Genomic DNA, 24,807 nt, shown 5'->3' with positions numbered 1-24,807 from the left:
CTTCCTAATTCGTCTTCATCAATATGTTTTCCCTCTTAATTCCTTCATTACTTATGATTCATAACACACAATTTAAACAGTGTCCTGTATTATTAATTGTTGTTTCGTGCATATTAACCCTATCTACACTTCCTCTAAGGGCCTTGAGAATTAGGCCAAATTTTATGTTTCCTCTTTATTCTCCAAAGCATCTAAATAAAGGCCTATACAGGCAATACATAATCAGTGAATCTGAAAGACTAAATAATGGAGATACTTTGGTAATCAGGAAAGTATTAGTTTCCCAACCAGTGGCTTATATTTAGCATTCACAAAGAGTTTTGAGGCTATCTTACACTCATGATTTAATAAGCCAGAGAGGGAGAGTTAAAGGAATTAGAGAGGCCATTATCAATTCAGAAGCATCCCCTCACTGCTGGTGAGACAGTGACCTCCACCATGACAACTCATGGACTTCTCTTCTGATATTTAATGTCCAAGCACTGCCTTGACATAGGTAGTATCCTTCTATTTTTTTTCAATCCTATTTAATTATTTTTGGATGATGGAAAAAAGGTCTACTAAACTTTTGGCTTCAGTCTGCAGTCTTTTATAGCCATTATGCACCCAAGGTAAAAGTTACATTTACTTCTTTGGAAAAATTATTATAGAAAGTCAAAGTAAACTTTAAGCTCTAAAATCTTGACCATAATAAGAGAGTGAGGAACAACAAACCTTGGGCAGTTTTGGTAGAACCTTTGGTAGTCCTTTGAAAAACTGTGATTTCTGAAGATTATCTCTTTGGAATAAGGTATCAAAATACTGCAGTGTTACTGCACCAACATCATCAAAGAAGGGAATCTAAAAACAGGGAAATATAATGACTTTGATAAATATGAAAGTATTTCTCATGTCTGAAACTATTACACTGTGGTGGAAAAATATTCAGAACATTTAGCAAAATGCTAAGGACCACTTCATAAAAATTCTAATTATAAGAATCAGAATAAAGAAGTAACAAATTATTTTTCTTTTCAAGTTCAAATTTTCAGAACCAGTACCTTTTAAGTTGGCTAGAGTAAGCTTTTCTTTACACAACTAGTAAAATATTGAAAGATTAAATAAAACATCTTGACGGAATAAAGAGTACCATTTATCAATTAAAACCCATGCTTCTGAGTGAATTAGAAGGCTCTGAAATCTTAGGGTGGCCAGAAACTTCTGCATACCTAACTGTGACTATTAGGACTCTTGTTTATTTGAAATCTTAATTTTATATCAGAGCAATTATTTTACTGTTTAAGATTAAAAGAAGTTGAATATTTAATATACTCAAGAATACAGATATTTCTGGGGACTATATCTGACTAAATCTTGTTTTAGAAGCACTTAGTCTACTTTAACTGTTTTTGTCCCTCCACCTACGGCAGAAATTCACGCATACTCACCTTTGTCATTTGATCTGCATCTGGTCTTACAGTTGGAGTTACATTTAACAGTAGTTTTACATGTTCACGGACTTCCTCAGGTATATTGGTAAGTGAACTAGATCCTAAACGACTCAACTATTCAAAAGAGTGATAATACTACATATGAATATAAAATATTTAAAAACATATGAATTTATATTGTCAATAGTCCATTTAAGAAACTTTTGAAATTTACTAAAAAACATCTTTTTCAGATTAAAACAAATTGCTAATTCTACTATTGCAAGATAATTAAAACACTTATCTTTAATACCTGAAATTATTTATTCCTAAAACAAAATGTCCAGTATTTTAGACAATTTGAATATTCACTCTAGTAAATAAATGCCATGATTAAAGTTGTAGTAACAAACTTTAATCCTCATTATTTACATAATTACTTCTGTTTGTTAAGTTGATTTTATGCAAAAATTAAAATATGAGACACTCATCTCATTTTAGAGAATTTTATGAACACAATGTAGAAAAAAATCAAAGAAACATTTAATACATTTTAATGCAAGCAAATATTTAAAGGCAAATACCTGATCCAACTGCCTACTGAAACTCTTGTAAATATCTTGCTTGTTAACTTCAAATATAGGTTTCCCTTTGTTAAATACAGCATAAATGACAGTTCCTAAAGAGTACATGTCACTGGCTGTTTCACAGCTCACAGAAAGTATGTACTCAGGAGCCAAATATTCAGGATTTGGAAGACACAATGATGGTAAATTTGGGTCCCATTCTTTACAAGGAAACTTTGGCTATAATAAGACAGAAAAGAGATGAAATAGATTAAATATTTCAAATTAAAGCAAACCACTATCAAGTAGCAACAATCTAGTTTTAAATTCATACTCAGTCAAATAAAAATGTCATCACCATCTTCAATTCTAAAATTCCCAAATCCCCAAATCTGGAAAGTGCATGCAACAAATTCAGAGATAAGAATAAGAACTCTTATGACTTTGAGATTATCGGAGCTCTAGCAAATTATCACTATAAGATAGTGTGAATATGGAAAGGTCTGGCCTATGTGTTATGATACACAGCCTTCGAGTTTTATAGGTTCAAATAGAGTACTGTTTGAAACCTTGTTCTTTACCTAGCTACATGATTTAGTTAATAGTTTCAAAAGGTTGCTGTAAGATTAAATAAATGTATGGAAAACAGACCAAGCAGTGTCTGATCCATAGTATATACTCACCAATACAAATTCTTTCTACTTCCCTTAAAAATGTTTATTTAAATTACAAATCTATCTTAGAACAAATCAAGGTCCCTTTAACAACTACATATAGTGAAAACTTGAAATACTGAGTGGTTTCTTAAGTATAAATAGGCAGGAATCATAATTACTAAGTAACAGGTGCTTTGAAACCAGAAAGGCTGGATTCACATCCTAGCTCTGTTGCTTACCACCTGCCTAAAGTTAGGCAGGTGATGTTATTGTATGAACCTAATTTACTCAACTGTATTATTTCTACACCTCACTTTTTATCTCTTATTATCAGTGCTATTATTGTTATCATGCTCCCTAAATAAGATTCTGTGGCCAGTAAGTTGGGGAAATATTTCTAGAGATTCACAATGTCTCTGTGTATTTGACATTCTGAGGGGGGTAAAAAACCTACTTAACACAACAGTTCTCAAATTTAATTCCAGCATCCTTTCTTTTCTCAAGTAATATTAACTACTGTTGAATTAATGAGCTAGCTAAAGAATACTCTTAGGTACAGTGAACACTAGAAATTTTCTATACATTTAAACATACCATTGTACCATGCAGACTATTTCTACACATTTATGAGGCTTACAAATTCTCTATTCTATTCCACATGCAATCACAAATTTCCACAGCTTTAAAAAATTGGAAGACTGAAACCTTCATTACCTCTTGTTCAGAAGGGTTGGTTGATGATACACAAAAATCAAAGCCCATTATTTTCCAGGCGCCACTTTTATTCAAAATTATATTTTCAGATGTAATATTTCCATGAACCATTTTCACACTGCTATGCAAAAATGACAATCCTTCAGAAACCTATAAATGCAAAAAAAAAAACACCCAGTCATTTTTACATTAAATAAAACTTTCAATTACAATAATAAAATGTCTCATAAATCATAAATTCTGCTTCTCCCAATAAAAGATTTTTTACGTCAGGTAACAATTAAACTTCATCATAAACGCAAAAGTACAGACATTCTCAGTTGCCAAGATAATCCAAGCATAAGCAGGAAAAACCCAGTTATAAAACCAGAGTACAACTACTGGGTTTCCCAAAAATAAGACCTAGCCAGACCATCAGCTCTAATGCGTCTTTTGGAGCAAAAATTAATATAAGACCGGGTTTTATATTATATAATGTAATATAAGACCGGGTCTTATATAATATAATGTAATATAAGACTGGGTCTTATATTAAATTTTGCTCCAAAAGACGCATTAGAGCTGATGGTCCAGCTAGGTCTTATTTTCGGGGAAACAGGGTATTTAAGTTCCTTTCTATATGCACACAAGCAAAAGAAAATATAAAAGTACTTTGCTATCCAAATACATTCAGTTCCTGAGTTTGAAAAGTGAGAGAATCTTTGGTTCCTGAGTTACAGATAGTAAATGTCAAGAGATACCTTTGTCAGTTTGGTTTTAATTCTTAATATTTTTACATACTTACACTTCATATTGAAATTGTTTTTCTAAATAGCATTGTGCTCAGTTTTCAAATATTAATTGATGCTCACTCGTTCTCACACTGGATTAGTATTTGGTAATTTTTGTATTTGTGCTTAAGATTACCATGGGATTTACTAACCAAAAATGAAGACTGGATTTCTGTTTCCAGGCGTAGATTTTGGCAAACTAATTAATGCTCTCTGACTTCGAGGACACCATTCTCCCAGATTTTCCTCCAACTCCACTGGTCACTGCTTTTCAGTTTATTTTGTGGGTTCCTCCCCTTTACCCCAACCTCCTGGACTTAACCTCTGAGTTTTGCATCTACTCTTTCTCTGTGTTCTCATAGCTTTGACTACCATCCATATGTTTATTACTCCCAAATACCTCCACCTTGGGCCTCTGTTCTAAAGTCTAGAATTAATTAAATATCTGACTGCCTTCTTGACTTTTCTCCCCTTGAATGTTTTATAAGCACCTCAATCTTAGATGAATCTGAAACTGAGCTTCCCCTCCAATTCAATTCTCCGCTCCTGCAATTGTTCCCATATTAAGTTAATGGCCACTTCATTTTTTCCAGTTGTTTGGGACAAAAACCTTTAAGTTATCTTGCATGACTCTATTTTTCTTATACAGCAAATCCGTCCACAAATCTCAATACCTTCACCATCAAAATATACTTAGAATTTGACCCTGTCTCAGCCACCTTCTCTCCCCTGGACCACCTTCATCTCTGGCTTGTATTATTGTAGCAGCTACCTACTCTTCCCTTCTGCTCTTACTTTGCTACATAGTTTAATTCTCAATGCAGCAGCTACCATAGAGTAATTCTTTTAAAACATAACCCAGACCATGTCACTTTCCGGCTTAAACCTTGCAAAGGCTTTTCCTTTCTCTCAGACTAAAATCCACAGTATTTCTCTGGCTTTGAGGGCCTAACAGGACCTAACCACTCGTTAAGACCTTATCTCCCACTACTCATCTTCTTGTTTACTTTTCTGCACCATTCCAGGTATTTCACTGTTCCTTGAACATGTCATGCAAGAGTCTGTTTCAGAGACGTTGCATTTGCTGTTCTCTCAGCCTAGATCATTCTCTCCCCAGGTATATATATGGCTCGTTTCTCTGCTTTTTTTCAGGTCTTCATTCAAATGTCCCCTTTTCAGTGACAGATTTCCTGACTACCCCATTCAAAAGTGCAAATCTCCTTTCCTCCCCATCCAAACTACTCCCTCATCCCCCTTCACTCTTTTTTTCTCCACAAGCACTTATCATTGTAATCTAATGTACTATGTATTTACTTATTGTCTTTCTTCCCCCAGGAGAATGTTTAAGTTCCAAAAGGCAGGAATCTGTGTCTGTTTTGTTCACTGCCACACCTTAAGCACCCAGGATTCTGCCAGCATATAGGTGACCAATAAATATTTGCTTAATGAATGAACAAATATGTGAATAAATTCTCTAAAAAGATTCCTTACAGTTTTCAACATGAAGGCCAGTCAACAGTAAAAGAGTGTAAAGAGTACTATTTTAAAAGATACTTCGATTCCTGTCCCCACTTCATCACTTACTAGCCTTGCAACTTTGAGCAAATCACTGAATCTGTGTAGGTCCCAGCTGGTGAATTATTACAAATGACAGTCTATCAACTTCTTAATAAATGTGGGAATCCTATTAGACTCCACACCACTCCCAACTCCCAACACACAGTCCGTCACTAGGGCCCATTCTACCCTGCATAACTTCACTCTGTACCTCTAGTCCTTCCTAGGACATTTTAAAAAACGTTCATTCTATTTTTTGCATGTAAGCGCTATGCTAAGCATTTATAAATTTACACATTTGGTTTTGAAAAATACCCTGTATGTAACAGGGATTGTTTCCCATGTTTTCCCTACTCCACAATTCCATTCTTCTAGAATGGTAGCCCTAAAATGTACATTGGACAGGGTCATTAGCCTGCATAAAATCCTTCAGAGTTCCCCATCACCAACAAGATCTTCTTCTATCTTTTCAGTTTCATTTTTCACCATTCCCTGAGATGCAACCTACTACTTCTAATTGCCTGAATATTTATCCTCAGTGACTAGTACAATAAGCAATTAGGGGGTTGATAATATTTTTCAAGTGAATGTTCTCTAGTTCTATCTAATACATGTGAACATGAAATTTGTGTAAGATTCACATTTTTTAAAATGCTTATTTCTTAAATATAATTGATAAAATATGCAAGGTTTTTCAAGTCTAGAAAAGTTTTCTTAAGGTTAAAAGGAAAAAAACTTATTGCGTGCTTATTGTACAGTTCAGGCACCAATTTGGTATGTGCTTTTACTAATTATCTGTTAATCTTTGGAACCATCTTATGGTTGGGGGGGGAGTTCAGATGCTTATTACCAAGCTGCAGTGTGGCACTGGCATAAAGACAGACATACAGATCAAGGGAACAGAACAGGGAACCTAGAAGTGTTTTACTGTATGTTGTCAAATGATTTTCAACAAAGGTATCAAGATAGTTCAATGGGGAAAGAACAGAAATGTCAACAATGGGTGCTTGGAAAATTGTATGTCCACATGCAAAAAAATGAAGTTGGACCCTTACCTTAAATCACATATAAAAATTAATTCAAAAGGGATCAAAGACTTATTAAACTTAAGACCTAAAACTATAAAACTCTTAGAAGAAAACGTAAGGGAAAGCTACATGACTTCTTGGATATGACACTAAATACACAGGCAACAAAATAAAAAATACATAAATTGTATATGTTAAAATAAAACACTACATCAAAAGGACAAAAATCAACAGAAGAGGAGAAAACATTTTCAAATCATGTATTTGATAAGAGGTTAACATCTAGAACATAGAAAGGAGTCCTAGAACTCAACAACCAAAAACCTAACAACCTGATTCAAACATGGTCAAATGACTCAAATAGATATTTCTCCAAAGAGGTTATAAGAATGGCCAATAAGTACATGAAAATATGTTCAAATTCACTAACCATTAAGGAAATGCAAACCAAAACCGAATCAAGATATCATCTCACTTCCATTAGCGTGGCTATTATCAAAACCCAGAAAATAACAAATGGTGGTGAGGGTGTGAAAAATTAGAACCCTTGTGAGTTATTGGTAGAACTGTAAAATGGTGCAGCCACTGTGGAAAACAAAACACTGGTTCCTCAAAAAACTAGAATAACCACATGATCCAGAAATTCTACTTCTGGGTATAACCATAAAAGAACTGAAAGCAGAGTCTTGAAGAAATTATTTGTACACCCATGTTCATAGTACTATTACTCACAATAGCCAAAAAGTAGAAATAACCCAACTGACCATCCACAAATGAATGAACTAACATAATGTTGTAAATACAATGGAATAATATTCAGCCTTAAAAAGGACAGAAATTCTGAAACAAGCTACAATATGGATGAACCTTGAGGACATTATGCTAGGTGAAATAAACCAATCACAAAAGAAAAAATACGGCATGATTCCTTTTCTATGAGGTACTTAAGGTAGTCAGATTCATAGAGACAGAAAGCAGAATGGCGGTTTCCAGAGACTGGGGATGGAGAAGGGCGTGTGGGAGTTAGTGTTCAATGGATACAGCTTCAGTTTTGCAAGGTGAAAGAGTTCTGGAGATACGTGGTGGTGATTGTTGCCAACAATGTGAATGTATTTTACGCCACTGAACTGCACACTTAAAAATGGTTAAGAGTAAAATTTATGTTATATGTATTTTACCATAATTAAAAAATATATACTGTTAAGAGAATAAGGTAAGCCACAGACTGGGAAAACATATTTGTAAATGATGTATCTGACAAAGGACTTGTGATCACAATATATAAAGAAATCTCAAAACTCAATAATGGAAAACAAATGACACATTCAAAAAGTGGGCAAAAGATCTGAACAGACATTTCAACAAAAAAGATATTTAGATGGCAAAGAATCATATGAAAAGGTGTTCAACATCATTATTCATCAGGCAAAACAAATTAAAACTCCAAGATACCATTGCACGTCTACTAGAACTGCTAAAATTGAAAGGACCAACAACATATCACGTTTTGGCAAAGATGTGAAAAAAATGGAACTCTGGTATACTACAGTGGGAATATAAAGTGATACTACCCCCTTGGAAAACAGTTTATCAGTTTCTTTAAAAATTATATATATATATCTCATATATATATTTATATATGTAAAATATATACACATTTTAAGAACAGAAAACTATTAAAATTATAATACTCAATATATACTGATAAAAAAAGATGAGTACAAGTCATGTTTGACTTCTGCAATTACAAGAGGGGCTCAAGGTGGTTACCATCAGTGTCCGGACACTTCTGATTACAGTAAACTACTGCTTGAGCAACGTTGACCAAAGTTCCACTTGTATACATTTTTTTGGCAGCCGCAGTTTGTGTATATGTATGTGTGTGTGTGTGTACATGCACACCCACATTTGATCTAGCCGTTTCTCTAGGTATTTAATCAAAAGAAATGAAAGCATATGTCCATACAAAACTTATACATGAATGTTAATAGCAGCTTTATTTGCAATAGTCAAAAATTGGAAATAAGTCAAATGACCATCAATAGGTGATTGGATAAACTATGGTCTATGCATACAATGGACTACTTTTTAGCAATAAAAAAGTACTGATATGCATAACAATAAAGATGAATCTGAAAATAATTAAATTGATTAAAAGAAGAGAGGACAAAAGAGTACATAGTGTATGATTCCATTTATAAAATTCTAGAAACTATAAACCAATTCATAGTGACAGAAAGCAGGTCAGTGGTTTCCTAGGACAAGAGATTGAAACATAGCAAAGAGCAGGGGGGAGGGACTATAAGGGGTATGAGGAAACTTTGGGGAGTCATGGATATGTGCATTATTTTGATTGTGGTGATGGTTTATAAACTTATAAAACTGAGTGTTTCGAATACATGACGTTCACTGTATGGCAATTAATTATACCTTAATAAGCTGTTAAAAAATAAAATGATCGCTGTCCCCAAAGAAGTAACAATCTACTGTATAAATTGACTCTATAAAGCTGAAGATATTTTGCTATTCAGGGAAAGGAAAATCAGAAGTGGACATATATGAAAAAGCTACATCTCCTTACACCTAATAAATAATTTATTTAATCATATAATTTTTTATTAAGTACTTTATTGTTTCAGTTTAATGTTTTGTTATATTCACAAGGTTTAAAAGTCAAAAAAACATCAAAAGGGAACTGTGCCATCCACTAGTTAATAAGTGACCTTCTCCAAAGGTTACCAATGCTTTGTTTCATACAATTAAAATATAACTTAAGCCTAGAAATAAACTATGGAAAAATTCTAGAACACAGAAATAATTTTTAAATTACTAAGGTTTACATAAAGTAGTTTATAAGTTTGAAATAGCCAAAAGTAGCTAATAAGCTAATAGAATAAAGTAGCTAATAAGTTTGAAATAGTCAAAAACAATTTTGAAGAAAAAACTCACATGACGAATAAAAATACATACCTGAAGCAAACCATATTTGGTTTCTACATCATAAAGTTTATAATCCTTAATGTCTGGAGACACAGGGGAAGGTAGATTTTCCCAGTTACCTAGAACATTGGCTAAACTAGCAAAAACTGGTTCTGTACAAAATGCCAAGCAATCCCTGTTTTAAAAAAGAAAAAGAGTTAATTACTATCATTCTTTCCACATTATCAAAATCAAATACATAAAAGTGGTCCTCTTAAACTATCAACAAGAAGGTAAACTTTCAGATTTATTTTCAGCATTAACATAACACATTTAAACCAACAGAACAAAGTCAGGAAGCTTTGTCTATGAATTATACTGGATAAATCATTCAACAGTCTTTTAAATGAAGTGCTGTAACAGTTGTGATCCATTTTTTAAAACTTAAGAAGTCAGGGACTAAAACATTTCAACTCTGCTTTTTGAATGACTGTTATTCTTTATAGAAAACAAATGAATTAATTTAAAATACTGCTACATAATACCAATCAATGATATTACCCTTATTTGTAAGGCTATAGTTTTCAGACTATCTCAAAGGAACCTGTAGATTTCCCACAGATGCCTCTGGAGCAAGAGGAGTCAGGAAGAGAGACTGGGCATGGCTCCAGGTCCCCAATGACCAGTTCAATCAGAGCAGCTTTACTTTTATCTATTTTATGTATCACTTTGAAAGGTATCACGATTTCAAAATGTTTTTAAGTACTGCTCTTTGATGTATAGGGATATTTAGATATTCAGAAAATGTTAGACATTAATATTCAATAGCTTTATAAAATCATGCCCAAGAGCTCAGGCTCTGAGGACAAATACTGGACTTCAAGTCCCAACAGCCCTATTCCTTGACATGACGACTCTGACACCATGGCTGTGAGCCTCACTTTGCTCATCTGTAAAATGGTGATAAAAGACCACCTTGAGGGGTCATTGTGAAGACCAAAAGAGATAATGCATGTCAAGTCAGCAGTACAATGACTAGCACGGAAACTCCACAAATGCTTACTAACACTATTAAATGACCACACGTTTGAGATGCAAGTCCTAACAATGTTCTGGCTTGGCTTCGGCTCTGGCAATGGAGAACTATAAGGTACTGCCACATGACAATGATCCCTCCAGCTTTTCCTCCCTGGCTCTTCTTTCCCCTCTACAATTCAAGTTCTGTACTCAGTACTCTGCTTTTCCCTCATGCTCTTGAAAAATTCATTTTTTTTCATAGTTTTAATGGCTGCCTCTGTGTTATTTACCCCCATACACATCACCAACTCTGGGCTTTGATTCTTCCCATAGCACATTTCTTTTGGGTAGTTCCAGTGTCATCTCTGTTTTATTAATTCATTAAAAACTGGAAGTTATTTTTTCCTTCTCTGTTTCTATCAATGCTACTGCAATTTTTACAACTTAACAATAAAAAGCATTAAAGTAATCTTTGAATTGTCTTTCTTTATGATTGCCAGTAAGTCCCTAGTTCTATAATATTTAAATCATATACTAGAAGCTGCAGGAAAAGAGAAAAACATAAAATATTCATCCTTCTCCATTCAAGAGACTTAAAACGTAATAGTGAAATATAAGACATGTCAATACAAGTTAAAATAAGAAAGACAGGCGGTACTCTGATAGGTGACACTACAGAACCTGATGGTAAACTCTTCAGGGAAATAGTGCGACAAATACGGACTCAGGAGGCTCAGGACAAGTGTGGCAAGCCAAACTTAGGGACAGAGGGCTCACAACAGTGAGTGCTACCTCAGAGACAACTGGCGTCTTCTTCTGGTTTTTTTCATGAACAGAAGGGCAATACAAATTATATAATAAGAGACATATGAGCATATTTCTGGGTTGGCACAGCATGGTACAGTGTGGGGGCGGGGGACATGGGCTCATAATCCGGACACCGTTATGTGGCTTAAGTAAGGTCTCTGTCTCTCAGTTCTTCTATCTAATTGTGAGAATAAACAAATATAAAGCATTTAGTACAATTTTTCACATAGCAAATACTAGGTTTTATTCTCTTAGGCTGAAAGAAAGGATCTTGTGCCTTTGGGGGTAGAGGGTAGTGGTAGTGGTTTATTGAAGATTCCAAAGTAAGAATTACGCAGAAATCCAATATATAAAATAGATAAAAGCAACAAAACTGTCCCGTTTGAAGAGGACTGGGAAGTCTGGAACCCTACCCTCTCTTTCTCCACCTTCCTGTTCCTCCCCCATCCTTAAAATCCGTGGGTCCATGAACACAACTGGCAAACCATTTGGTTAGCATCTTCTGAATTAAGAGGGAAATACAGTCTGCTATGCAGGAAGACAGAAAGGAATAAATTAGGGGTTACGAGTGATGTGGAAAAGGTTTATATAGCTAGGGTATCTGTGGCACATTAAAAGCACTGCAGTTAAGGTTACACAACATAGATTTCATTTTCTTATCATTCTCAGCAACAGTTTCTAGGCTCATCCTTGAGCAAAATGGATGGTAGAGTAACTGAGGGCTATGGACTGACATACTGGGCACAGCAGAAGGTTAAATGTCTAGAACAATACCTGGAATACATACAAAAATAACCCCCAAATAGTGAATCAATGAAAAGGGCACAAGAAATTCTAGCAAATTAACAAAGACAGCTACTTCCAGGCAGGGACTATATTCTATACATCTCTTGCATCTTCCGTTTTGACTACTGTAGTGCTGAGCACAGAATGAGCAAACAGACTCATGGCAAATGTGAAGAAAGCTTTACTTAATATTTCAAAAATACACACATACATAGAATATGCAAATAAATTTTAGGGAAATAACTAATCCATAGGAACTCAACATTCAGTTTATAAGAATTTTTCACTAGCAGTGTACTATATAGACAGATATCATATATAAAGTCATTTTCAACTTTGTGTTCAGGAAGTCTCTTATGTAAGCCTTTATAAAAATTTACCTGGATTCTTCTAAAGGATGCTGGACAGTAAGAAGTCGAGGGTGTCGTAGTCGAGTTAACTGTTGGACTCCTCGTTTTAGAGAATCGATGATTTGATCCTTTTCAAATTTTTGATATTTATCAATCAGCTTTTTGTCAAAGACAAAAACTGCCACTTCCTATGAAAAGAATTGTGTAACTAATTTTAATCAAGAATATATGAAAGTAATAAAAAATTTATTTAAGTGTCACCATCTACAAATAACTAAAAACTAATGCCATGGAAATTTTAGCACTATTTAATACTTCTTTGGTATTGAACAGTTGGCTTCTTCATGATTAGTAAATCTAAATATTTTTAAAGGTATGAGACCCAGAGCCCTCATCTAAGGAAAACATAGGAAAAATCTCCATCGTTGAACGCTGGTATCAGAGGTATGCATAAACTGTGTATAATGTATTGTCCCCTATTTATTAATCTCTTATATAACCAGAATTCAAATAAAAGTTGAAATATTTAAAAATTCAAAATGCTATTCATAATGATAACCCTGGAGTACACTACAAAATTTTGAAATGCTTTTTGAAAGAGAGGTTGTGCATGTCAGAGTGCTTGTTTACACAAAAACCCAATTTATAAGCTCCTTTTACATATGAATAACCTATAATCTCTCTGTCTCTGTCTCTGTCTCTCCTTCTACCCTGTTCCCATCTTGTTATGGGTAGAAACTGGGAATGGGTACCAGTACAGGAAAATGCCCCCCTGTTGCTTCTCTTTAAGATCATTCACAGCTTTTTTCATACTACTAAAATCACACATCTTCCTTAACTATCTTCTTTCTTTCATTCTCTGTTACCCCCCAAAAAAAGTTCCCATCCAGTTACCCAATCTTAGCAAATCAGTCAAAAAATAGCCTTATTGATAGTTGACATACTACTACTACTGGGAACTACATCAGTGATGCTAGATCTCCAACCTAAATGCAAAGAAAACTGATGAAACTGGAAGCAAAATTAGCAAAGAATGAATGCTAGCCTTCCAAAATTCTTCGAAAGATTTTTGAATGGACCTTCCAGCATTTCCACAAGTCTCTTTCAAAAGCCTCTAATTAAATGTACTACTACTAAACTATCAATATCCAAGACAGTATCTTTCCATTTTACTGCTGTTCTCTAATTATTTTTGCCACATTATGATTACTGTTTTCATGAGTTAGCCTGGCAACCTAATCACCTAACAGAGATTCACTGCAGAATTTCAAGCCAGTACATTTCTCAAATACAATTTGTTTTAAGTTGGAGGCTCGCAATCTCTCTCTCCTTCACCTCCCACATGTATGTATATACTTGTATGTATATATAAATACGTAAGTTAAGGGTACTAGACAATTGAGTGTCAAAAAAAATGGTAACATAAAGGGACTATTTAGTAACTCAATTTTAAAATCCCATTCCGCAAACATCTGTGTACTTTTTAGGAATTATTCCATTCCTCACAACGATCTTATGAGACAAGTTATTATCCTTACTTTACAGATGAGGGGATTGTGAAGATGATAAGTGTATTATCTAAGACTTCCCAATTGGTAAGATGAGAATCAACATTTAAAACTAGTCAGTCTAACTTGAGCGACCACATTCTTACCCAATACACCATTCTGTCTTCCCAGAAATAACACAGGGCCAACACATATGGAGCACCCCAGTAAAACATGACATATGCCTTCAGGAAAACCATCATTTCAATGAGCACTTTAAAGAGCACTGATATATAAACACATAATCTTAGCTCTTTTGCTCATTATGAGACACAAGACAACCAGGAGCTAAGAGTGTTATGTAATGTTAATTTGAACTAAAAACAAATGACCTAGATGTTCAGGTTCCTATCTCACTATTCATGTTCACAATCTTATTTTAGTAAGTGTTCTGCTATAACACATTTTATAAGTGCATCTAATTTAAATGTGTTTATTTTTTCAAGATGTTTTACATCTTAAAAAAAAGATCATATGAAATGGCTGGCGCTCTTGCAGTTTTGCCACTCTGAAGGAGGAAGGAACACTGCAGTTCATAAAGGAAAGAAACAACGCAATATTTTCTCATTTATTTATTGTTTTAGGTCAAAGATGAAAGATTCCTACATGGGTCACAATAGGTTATCAACTACTTTAAAAATATTTTCTTTGTTCCAATTAGTTGGAACTTATTAAAATGAACCAATTTCAACTAAGTTGTTACTAATTAACTAACCCTTTGGGCCTCATACTGACTTCCTAAGAGAAAACTCTCAGCCTGAACCTCAAAATCTTTGATCAGAACAGATAGTCTTAACATCCAATTTCTAATTTGTGTTTTCTTTCTACTACTTCACTATGCTACCCACTCTGCTAATACATTATCACTTGTGTAAAAATCCTGCCACCTTATATGTATTACAAGCTTCTTGAAGAAAGAAACTATGCCTTAAATATCTCTGTAGTCACCACAGAAGATACTATATACCTAGAAAACACTCAGACGCTTATTGCCTACTGATAGTCAATAAAAATAAGCAATTATTAGAGGCTTTTCATTATCATCTTGAATTAAAATATTTTTCAACTTTTCATTATGAAAATTTCCAAACATACAGAAAAGACAATGTAGTGCAATCATCAATATATCTTCCATTTAAAATTCAACAACTATTAACTCTAATTAAAATTTGAGGCTCTTTTTTTATACAAAAATCACTAAAACAGAATGTAAGTAACATTTAGCACTCTATTGTTTACTTATTCACTTCGTAGTCTTTAAACTATATTAGCAAAGAAAGTTATCCACTAAAAAATATTTTTTCAATAGCTTAGCTTTAAACAAAATTATTCTAAAAACTAATATTTACCCAAATGGAAGCTGTATCTTTTGATATAGGACTAACTTATCATTTACCCTATCTAGGTAATGTGTCATATACGTCAATGGCACATACAAAAATGTTCATAACATATATCAATAAAAGAAAAACTACTATGTTCAACAACATAGATATATTTCATGAACAAACATTTAAGGAAAAGGAGCTAAACACAAGAGTCCACATCATGGTTCCATTTAAATAAAGTTCAAAACCAAGCAAAATTATTCTGCAGTGCCAAAGGACAGGGTAGCAGTTATCCCTGGAGAGAAGGTGGTGGTGGTGGTCGGGGAGGGGAGGGGACGGGTACCTGAGAAGACACGTGTATTAGCAATGTTTTCTTGATCTGGGTGTTGGTTACACGAGTGTGTCCACTGTGAACATTCATCATGCTGTACACTCATGATTTATGCACTATATTGTATCGGTTCTTAAAAATAAGTTTATATTTACAAAATTTAAAGAGACACAATTTTTATTCCCTAAATGTCACTTTGAAATGTCTTCAGCATCTCTACTGAGATTCTAGAAAGAGTAATGGCTAGGAACTAAAAGAGCTGCTTATAAACGAACACTCAAAAAAGAAACTGAAAAATACATAAGCCTAAATAGAATCTTCAAATGCTAATAAGGTATCATTAAAAGATCTAGCCATTTCAACATGTTTGCATATTGTATTCGCTTAAGTTTATCCAAATAATAACTTTTTACAATCTTAATTGTTTATTTTGTATACAAAATTGTCCCAAGAACTGCAAAAAATGTCTTAAAGAGTCTCAGGAATCTTTCATTTCACTTTCATAAATTACTCATTATGAGGTGTTTCTTCAAAGAATGTCTTTCAAAACCAACAGAAATAGACTTTTGGAAGCAGAAGGCCAGAATAATAATACAAATGTCTAATCAGGTACAATGAAGTTACCAGCCACACAGGTACATTTTTATTTACCAATTCATCTTGCTGCATTCAGGTTTCACAAATACGTACTTTTGATGTTCTGTACATGTTATTACTACTCTTCTCAAAGGCCTTCAAACATGTACATTAAAAAGTCAAAAGTTGTACATGATTTGAAAATTATAATTGTAATTCAGCATGTACTAAAGTGAACTTGAAATAACCCTAGGAAAAATACACAGATAATCTTTCAAAGGGTATACAAAACCTGAAAATACTACTTATATAAGGATTCTTTTAACTTGGAAATATTGTGTGTTTTTTTGTGTTTTTTGGACAATGTTATGTTGTGATACTTTTCCTGAAGATTATGTAAAAAAAAGTGAAACGCATTTGAGGAGAAAGAGAAAAAAACAAACTTTAAGTATAATGGCTTAAATATCACAGGATTTATTTCACTGTCATATTGAGCTAGAAAACATGTATTTTTAACTATTAAAACTAGGTATGAGAATCTCCTAGCCCAAAGTTCCTAATCTGGTGTCTACCTCAGAGTCAAATTTAAGATCATATATTCTGCTACAAAACACCACTGCAATCAAGTACACTGTATGCTAGATCAAGAAAGGCTGAGACGGTAAGAAAGATATTCTCAGCTTCAATGTTCCTTTATGGGGAAAAAAAGGACTAAGGTGAGTACCCTTGTCCATTATTTTTCTCTCATTTTCATATATGGTAATCCTAGCCACATGTGGCTATGGAGCATTTGAAATGTGACCAGTGGAACTAAGGAACTGAATTTAATTTTATTTAATTTTAAATAATTGAAACAGCCATATGTAGCTTGTGGCCACCATATTGGATAGCATAGCTCTAGATTACCTATGACTCCCTTTTAATAAAAATGAGGAAACTGGGAAAGAATTACAATTTTTCATATAGTTGAGAAATTAAAATGAGGCTACAATGCCAAAGTAGTTAGAGACTTAGCTGTTCCTTAAGGAAATAGCCAGTGGGCCAGACAGAATAATCAAGTCTGACCCCTGAGGTCTGAAAGAGGCAAAGAAAAAAATTCAAAACCATATTCATAGAGAGCACTGAAATATTCCCAAACTACCTTTTTCCTCAAAGCAATAAATTTTTTTGGGGGGAGAGGGAGGATTGTAGTAAGGTTTCCTAAGAAAACCCAGTTTTAGCAATTGAGAATTGCTGTATTATTATGCAATATCTAATCAATTATCTATTAATTGTGCCTGTTCTCATGTTCTATGAGCAGCAACAGAAGCTCCAATATTATCAGAGGTCAGCATACGAACTGCTATTTAAAACCCAAATACCTAGAATGCTTTTGGTTAAGGACAAAAACACTATTATGTTACCACATCCTTAATAAGTAACACAAAATTTGGTAAATTTGGTGCTTTTTCATTTTCCCCTGTATAATTGATTATAAAAGCAATTTGTGCTAATGTTGGAGGTTGGTCATTACATAACTTATGACCTGATTAATGGCTTTTTACACGTAAGTAGTCAATACTCAAGAAATCACTTATTTTGTGGATGAGCTTTTGGTGAATTGAAAGAAAAAACAATGTTCAAAAATGACAAATCAATCAACATTTAAAATACAGAACTTTGGATTTAGACTTCCAACCAAACGACAGATTTATAGGTCAGGTACAGACCACATACCAGCAATCTATCACAGGGCCAAGATTCCCACTTCATAAAAGGATAATCAAAGCTAATTCAATATACTTATGTAGGAAATAAGCTGATTTTGAAAAAGTGACAAATAATACAAACTCACAATTGTATGACTGTTACAGTCACTGGAAAAATATGTGTAATAAATCTCATTAAGTCTTACAATCCAAATGTTTCGCTTGTAGAGAAGTAAAAGTACTTTTGGAAATGGTGACTTTTCTTTTTAAAGAACATCCTTCTATAGAGGTTTTAAGTATGCAAACTTTTTCAAATCTTTAACAATTCTAACAGAAAGCTATTAGTAAAATATAACACTAACGATCCTCCACATTTCTAAGAACCATCTGTTGGTCTCTTAAATCAAATTTAAAAAAAATAATACAACTCATTCAAACTACCCCTCACTATAAGAACAGTTAGTTTTAAAATAACTTTGAAATCAATATCCTTAGACACATTACTGATTATACTCCACAAATGTATCCCATTATGATGGTAAAAACTATCAGATTAAACACAAAAGAATATTATAAAAGTCTATTTCCTAGAAGGCTATAGAATAAAAAAGGGAGTAAGAATGCACTAAATAAGAATGCATTTTAATGTCAGAAAATTTTAACTGGGTATTTTTACCAACAACTTATTGACAAATATGAAAAGGAAAATGACAATTTTTATTCTAAAACATACACTTCACTAAATGTTAAAATCTATTTTAATATTTAATAAATACACATTTGCTCAACTGATTTATAATATTTAATAAATACACATTTGCTCAACTGATACATTTATTAAGTAAGCAAAATTATGAGATGATACATCAAACAATATATTCATAACCAGGAGATTCAGGGTGTGTTTAGAAGCATTTGTTTTTGTAGACTTCATTAGGTGAAAAGAGAACTAAAGAACCCACCACTTTTGGCATTTCTTAAAATAAACATGCATACACACACCTTATGGTACTTACTAGCATGTGTTTTTTCCACTTAGACTCAATTAAAACTTACCTGTTTTGTTGACTTTTTTGTGCCATTAAATATCTTCCAAGCTAGTCCATTGCCACCACTGGCAATGTGTCGACCAACATCGAATTCTCTAGTGACAGGATTTCCCATTACAGCACTAGTGACATCAGCTGTCACTTTCGTAACAGTATTCTTCAACTTATTAAGCATGGACTCCATGGCTGCAATACTGGCTACAGTTACCTAGAAACAGAGGGATAGGGGAGCTGTGATCACTTGTTTTTACTTGTTTAAGCACTTAACATTCATGATTTAGTCCAAAAAGCTTAGTATACCCAAACAATGAGCAAAACAGTCCTATAGATAAAAGCTACATGTTGGTTTGGTCTTTAGAGAACCCAATATAACTTGGATGCAAATATAAGTATAGGAACCAAACTGCTCCCTCAACTTCAATTGTGACAGCCCAGGAAGAGAGAAAGACATATTCACATTTGACACTGACATGAATGTTATTCAACTAGAAGAGTATAACTTGGACCCTTTAAGACTTACACTGGTGTAAAGTGTCTGAATCTTCCTTCACACTAAAAACAACCATATAAAAATGGTTGAAAGGAGTTAATGTTATACTAAGGAATAAATTTGTATTTTATAAAAGTTCTGTTCATTAAAATTGCTGTTGAACTATGAAATCATTTGAAAATATTTTCTAAAAGAAAAGAACTGATGACAGAAGGACAATAAAACATGCACAAACAGTAGGTCACAAAATACTTTTAAAATTTTACACACTTCTGGCCATAATCGAAGAACAAAGACTGAATGTACCCTCTCATTTTGAACAACTACAAAATGGACAAAGCATATATAGGAAACATTTCATACACTGAACAGGCAGCACAGCTATATGATCCCAGTGAGAAAGCAAATTAAGGTGAACCCTAGGACTGCCCCAGCTTTCTGCCAAGAGGCACAATGCAAATTACAGACCAGAGAGCAGAATTCCAAGCAGCAGTCTAGCTGAGTTAAAAAGTTGAGGAAGCAAACTGAAATCAAGGATGCTGAGGTGGCTGGGAGGATTTCAAAGAGAAGGGGGAAATTTTTTTTTAGAGAGAGAGAGAGAGAAACTCTGCTGAAACAGAGCTACAGAAAATTGCATAGGGGTCCCCTTGATGCTTTACTGAATACTAAGATGCACATGCGTGGTGTGAAATAGCACCAGCTCAGGCAAGGACCAACTACAGAGCTGTGAGCTGAATTGCTCCAGAGTTTGCGCCGGGCTGCAAATCATTTAATTTCTCACCAGCTAGAAAGAGTCCTCATTGATCATTCCAGGCATTCAGTAGAAATCCCAGGACCATGCCTTACTAGTAGGACACACTGTTCTTAGATTAAAAGCTGCTCGAAATCAGCCCTAACAAACTAAAAGCAACCCTCAAACGATCAAACTAATCACAAATTACTTAACTACCTACCAGAACAAAACCCAATAGTCATGAAAGACAAAATTTTCAGATACTAAACAATATAATATTTACAATGTTCAACATGCACTCAATAACCAGATACACCAAGAAGCTAGAAAATGGGATCATAATCAAGACCAAAATCAGTCACTAGAAACAGATTCCAAAACGAGAGATTATAGAATTAACCAAGGCATTAAAAAGCTATCATGTACAAGTACTTAAAGGAAAGCATGAACATAATGAAAGAAAATGGAATATTAAAAAAACCCAGGCCGGCCAAGTGACTCAGGTGGTTGGAGCGCGGTGCTCCTAATGCTGAGGTTGCTGGTTCGATTCCCACATGGGTCAGTGAGCTGCGCCCTCTACAGCTAAGATTGTGAACAACAGCTCTCCCTGGAGCTGGGCTGCTGTGAGTAGCTGAAGGTCGGCGTGAGCTGCGGTGAGCTGCCATGGGCAGCTGTGGGCTGCCGCAGGTTGCTGTGTGCTGCCGTGGGCTACCCTGTGCCATTCCTGTGGCCAGCATGAGTGGCCGCGGGCAGCAAGAGCTGCTGGGAGCTGCCGATCGACCACCAGCAACCGACTTCCTCAGCCGGGGCGCAAGGCTCATAACACCAGCATGGGCCAGGGAGCTGTGTCCTACACAACTCGACTGAGAAACTACGGCTTGAACTGGAGTGTGTGTGTGTGGCGGGGGGAGGCGGAAGAAGGGGGGAAAGAACCCAAATGAAAGTTCTAGAGATGAAAAAAGAAAATCTCAAATAAAAAATTCAGATGATGTAATTAATAAATTACAGTATAAGAAAAAGAGAGTAGCGAAACCTGTAGAGTAAAAGGCTGAAAAAAAAATGAACAAAGTCTCAGTGACAATATCATGGTCTAACATCTATAACTGGGTCCCAAAATTAAGAGGGAAAAGGAAGAAATACTTGAAAAAAACAACGGCTAAAATTTTTCCAAATTCAATGAAAACTATACAAAACACGACGAAATTCAATGAACCATAAGCAGGATAAACACAAAGAACACCATACTTAGATTTGTCATATCAAATAGCTAAAAATCAGTGATTAAGAGAAAATCTTAAAAGTAGCTAGACAAAACAGGCAAATTATATAGAGAGGAACAAAGATAAGAATTTTCCCAAGGCTTCTCATTAGAAACTGCAAGCAAGAAAACAACTGAATGAGTCCTAAAAGAAATTACTGACCTAGAATTCTGTAAGTCCTGGGGGAAAATACTTCAAAAAATAAATGTGAAATAAAGACTTTTTTAGAATAACAAAATCTGAGAGAATCTGTTGCCAACCGATTGGTACTATATTAAAGGAAGTCCTTTAAACAGAAGGAAAAAGATAACCAGATGGAAATCTCAATCTACAAAAGGAATGAAGGATACTGGAAATAAAAATTATGTGGGTATATAAAAAACACTTCTCATGTTGACTTTAAAATATAGCAGATCATTTAAAGTAAAATTAACAAAAGTGTAATGTGCTTAAGTAAAAAAATGACAAAACAAACCAAGGACAGGAGAGGAGACATGAAAGTTTATTGCTGAAATATTCTTATGTGAGGTAGCATAACATCATTTGAAGGTAGACTGCAGCAAGTTAAAGACATATTATAAGCCCTAGAGTAATAACTAAAATAATAAAGATATAGCTAAAAAGCCAATAATGGAAATAAAATGGAACCCTAAAGTAAACCGAATACAAAAAGAAGTAAGAAAAGAGGAAGAAAGGCACAAAGAACAAATGTGAGAAATAGAAAACAAATATCAAAATAGATTTAAAATCTAACCATTTAAATAACTGCATTAAGTGTAAATGATTTTAAATTCCAATTAAAAAGCAGAGACTGTCAAACTAGATAAAAAAGCAAGACCCAACTATCTGCTGCTTACAAGAAACCTACTTTAAAACCACTTTACAAAATGATTTAAAAAAGAATGTGAAAATATACCAAGATGGAGTGGCTAGTATATTAATAACAGAATAGGCTTCAAGACAAAGAGGGGGATTTCATAACGATAAAGTTGTTAATTCATCAAGAAGACATAACAAACCTAACTGTGTACACACTCGGTAAGAGAGCTTCAAAATAAATAAAGCAAAAACTGATAGAACTGAAAGAAGAAATAGACAAATCCACAATTAAAGTTGAGACTTCATGGGTCCTCTCTCAGTAACAGATGGATATATACAGATCAAGGTAGACAAAAACTCGGTAAGGATACAGAAGACCTGAACAACACTGTCAAACAATCTGACTTAAAACACTCCACAACAGAAGATTTTGTTTTCATGTACACATGGAACATTCCCTAAGACAGACCATATACTGGGCCATAAAATACATCTCAACATATTTAAAACTACTGAAATATATGTTCTTTTACCACAATGAAATTAAACTAGAAATCAGTAATCAATATCTAGGAAAAAAATGAAAATACTTGAAAATTTAACAACATTTCTAAATAACCCACAGGCTAAAAAACAAACCACAGTGAAAACTTTTAAATATTTTTAAGAGAATCAACATAAAAAAAATCTGTGGGATATAAGTAAAGCAGTGCTTGTGGGAAATTTGTAGCTTTAAATATTTATATTGGGGGGTGGGGGTAGTCCAAAATCAATCGTCTAAGCTTCCACTTTATGAAGCTGGGGGGAAAAAAGAGAAAAAAAAATTAAATTCAAAATATGTAGAAAGAAGGAAGAGAAGAAATCAATGAAACAGACTAAATTTAATGTAATTTAATACTCTGATAGAGAAGTAAAAAAGAAAAAAACATCAATAAAGCCCAAATCTGTTTTTTTAAAAAGATAAACCTCTAGCTACATTAAGAAAATCTTAAAAAAGAAGACACACATGCGGTTCTGGTCAAGATGGCGGAGTAGAAACAAGCCCAGGATGTTTCGCAAGACCAGGGGGTGAACCAGCTGAAACTGCCTGAACCAGCTGGAGCAACCTGAAAGACCCTCCAGTGACCTCCTCATGAACTTTCCTAATTATGCCTCATTATAATACTAAAATCTCCACTCAGGAGTGGACCGTCATTTTTGAACATGGGATATATGTATAGCCATGTGTCCTGACTGCGTGTGCTGAAATGTCGCTGCCTGTACCTGCAATGATGAAGCCTACCTTGATAAACACATATGATTTCCCCTAATAAAGGTGAATTAGATTAGCTTAAAAAAGAAGATACAAATGACTAATATTAGAAATAGAGGAAATAGTATAGATTCTAATTCTATATAAATCTTACAGATTCTAAATAAGGTGTTATATAATGATCTTATTTATGCCAATTAATTCAACAACTTGGAAATAGTAAATTCCTTGAAAGCAACAACTACCAAAATTGACTCAAGAAGGAATAATAATGCTATATAAAATAAATTCAATTCATAATTACAATCCTTACCACAAAGAAAACTCCAGGCTCAGACGGTATCACTACTGAATTCTATCAAACATTTAAAGAAAAAATAATACCAGGTCCATACAAACTCTTCCAGAAAACAGAAGAGAATAGAGCAAGGCCCGTTTCATGTTACAGAGTCTGTATTGCCCTGATTCCAACTCTGAATAATGACATAACAAGAAAACTTCTGGGTGGTGAACACACAATGGGATTTATAGATGATGTAATACAGAATTGGACACCTAAAAAAAAAAAAAGAAAAAAAACTGAACACCAATATCCCTTATTAACATGGAAAAATCCTTAACAAAATTATTAGCACATCAAATTCAACAAATGCAACCCCACAAACAAATGGGATTTATCTCAGGAATGCAAGGTTGATTTAACACTCAAAAATCAATCCATGTAATTCATCATGTTAACTGAATAATGGGGAAAAGAAATCATCTTACTAAAGGCAATAAAAATTTTCAACAGAATTCAATACCCATTCATGATAAAAACTCTCAGCAAACTGGGAACAGAAAGGAACTTCCTTAATCTGATCAATGGCATATTTGAATACCTACCGCTAGTATTACATTTAAGATAAAAGATCATTTTCTCCCTAAGTTTGGGAACAAAGTAAGGATATCTACTTTTACCACTTCGATTCAATATTCTAATGGATGACCTAGCCAAAACAATAAAGAGAACAAAATAAAAGGCATGCAGATTGGGAAGGAAGAAGTAAATCTCCTTATTCCTAAATGACATGATCATGTACATAGAAGGTCAGAAGAAATCTATAAAAAAGCTACTAGAACTAATATGTGTGTTTAGCATGGTGGCAAAATACAA

At 34.0% G+C, this 24,807-nt stretch overlaps 1 protein-coding gene across 6 annotated transcripts in view; it reads right to left on the bottom strand.

Annotated features, from left to right (window-relative positions):
• Positions 1–24,807, bottom strand: part of SCYL2 (SCY1 like pseudokinase 2) — a 54,737-nt gene that overhangs the window by 22,215 nt on the left and 7,715 nt on the right. For all 6 annotated transcript variants that reach the window (XM_019732110.2, XM_019732108.2, XM_019732105.2 and 3 more), the window contains exons 2-8: positions 19,106–19,306; positions 12,610–12,767; positions 9,671–9,815; positions 3,346–3,495; positions 1,994–2,215; positions 1,428–1,544; positions 715–840 (exon numbers count right to left, since the gene is read on the bottom strand). In XM_019732110.2, the coding sequence (XP_019587669.1) occupies positions 715–840; positions 1,428–1,544; positions 1,994–2,215; positions 3,346–3,495; positions 9,671–9,815; positions 12,610–12,767; positions 19,106–19,282 (1,095 nt within the window). In that variant the 5' untranslated portion in view covers positions 19,283–19,306. The remainder of the gene's footprint in view (positions 1–714; positions 841–1,427; positions 1,545–1,993; positions 2,216–3,345; positions 3,496–9,670; positions 9,816–12,609; positions 12,768–19,105; positions 19,307–24,807) is intronic.

This window comes from Rhinolophus sinicus, linkage group LG02 (genome assembly GCF_036562045.2).
Source record: "Rhinolophus sinicus isolate RSC01 linkage group LG02, ASM3656204v1, whole genome shotgun sequence".
NCBI classification, from domain to species: domain Eukaryota; kingdom Metazoa; phylum Chordata; class Mammalia; order Chiroptera; family Rhinolophidae; genus Rhinolophus; species Rhinolophus sinicus.
This window is presented reverse-complemented; position numbering and strand designations above follow the sequence as displayed.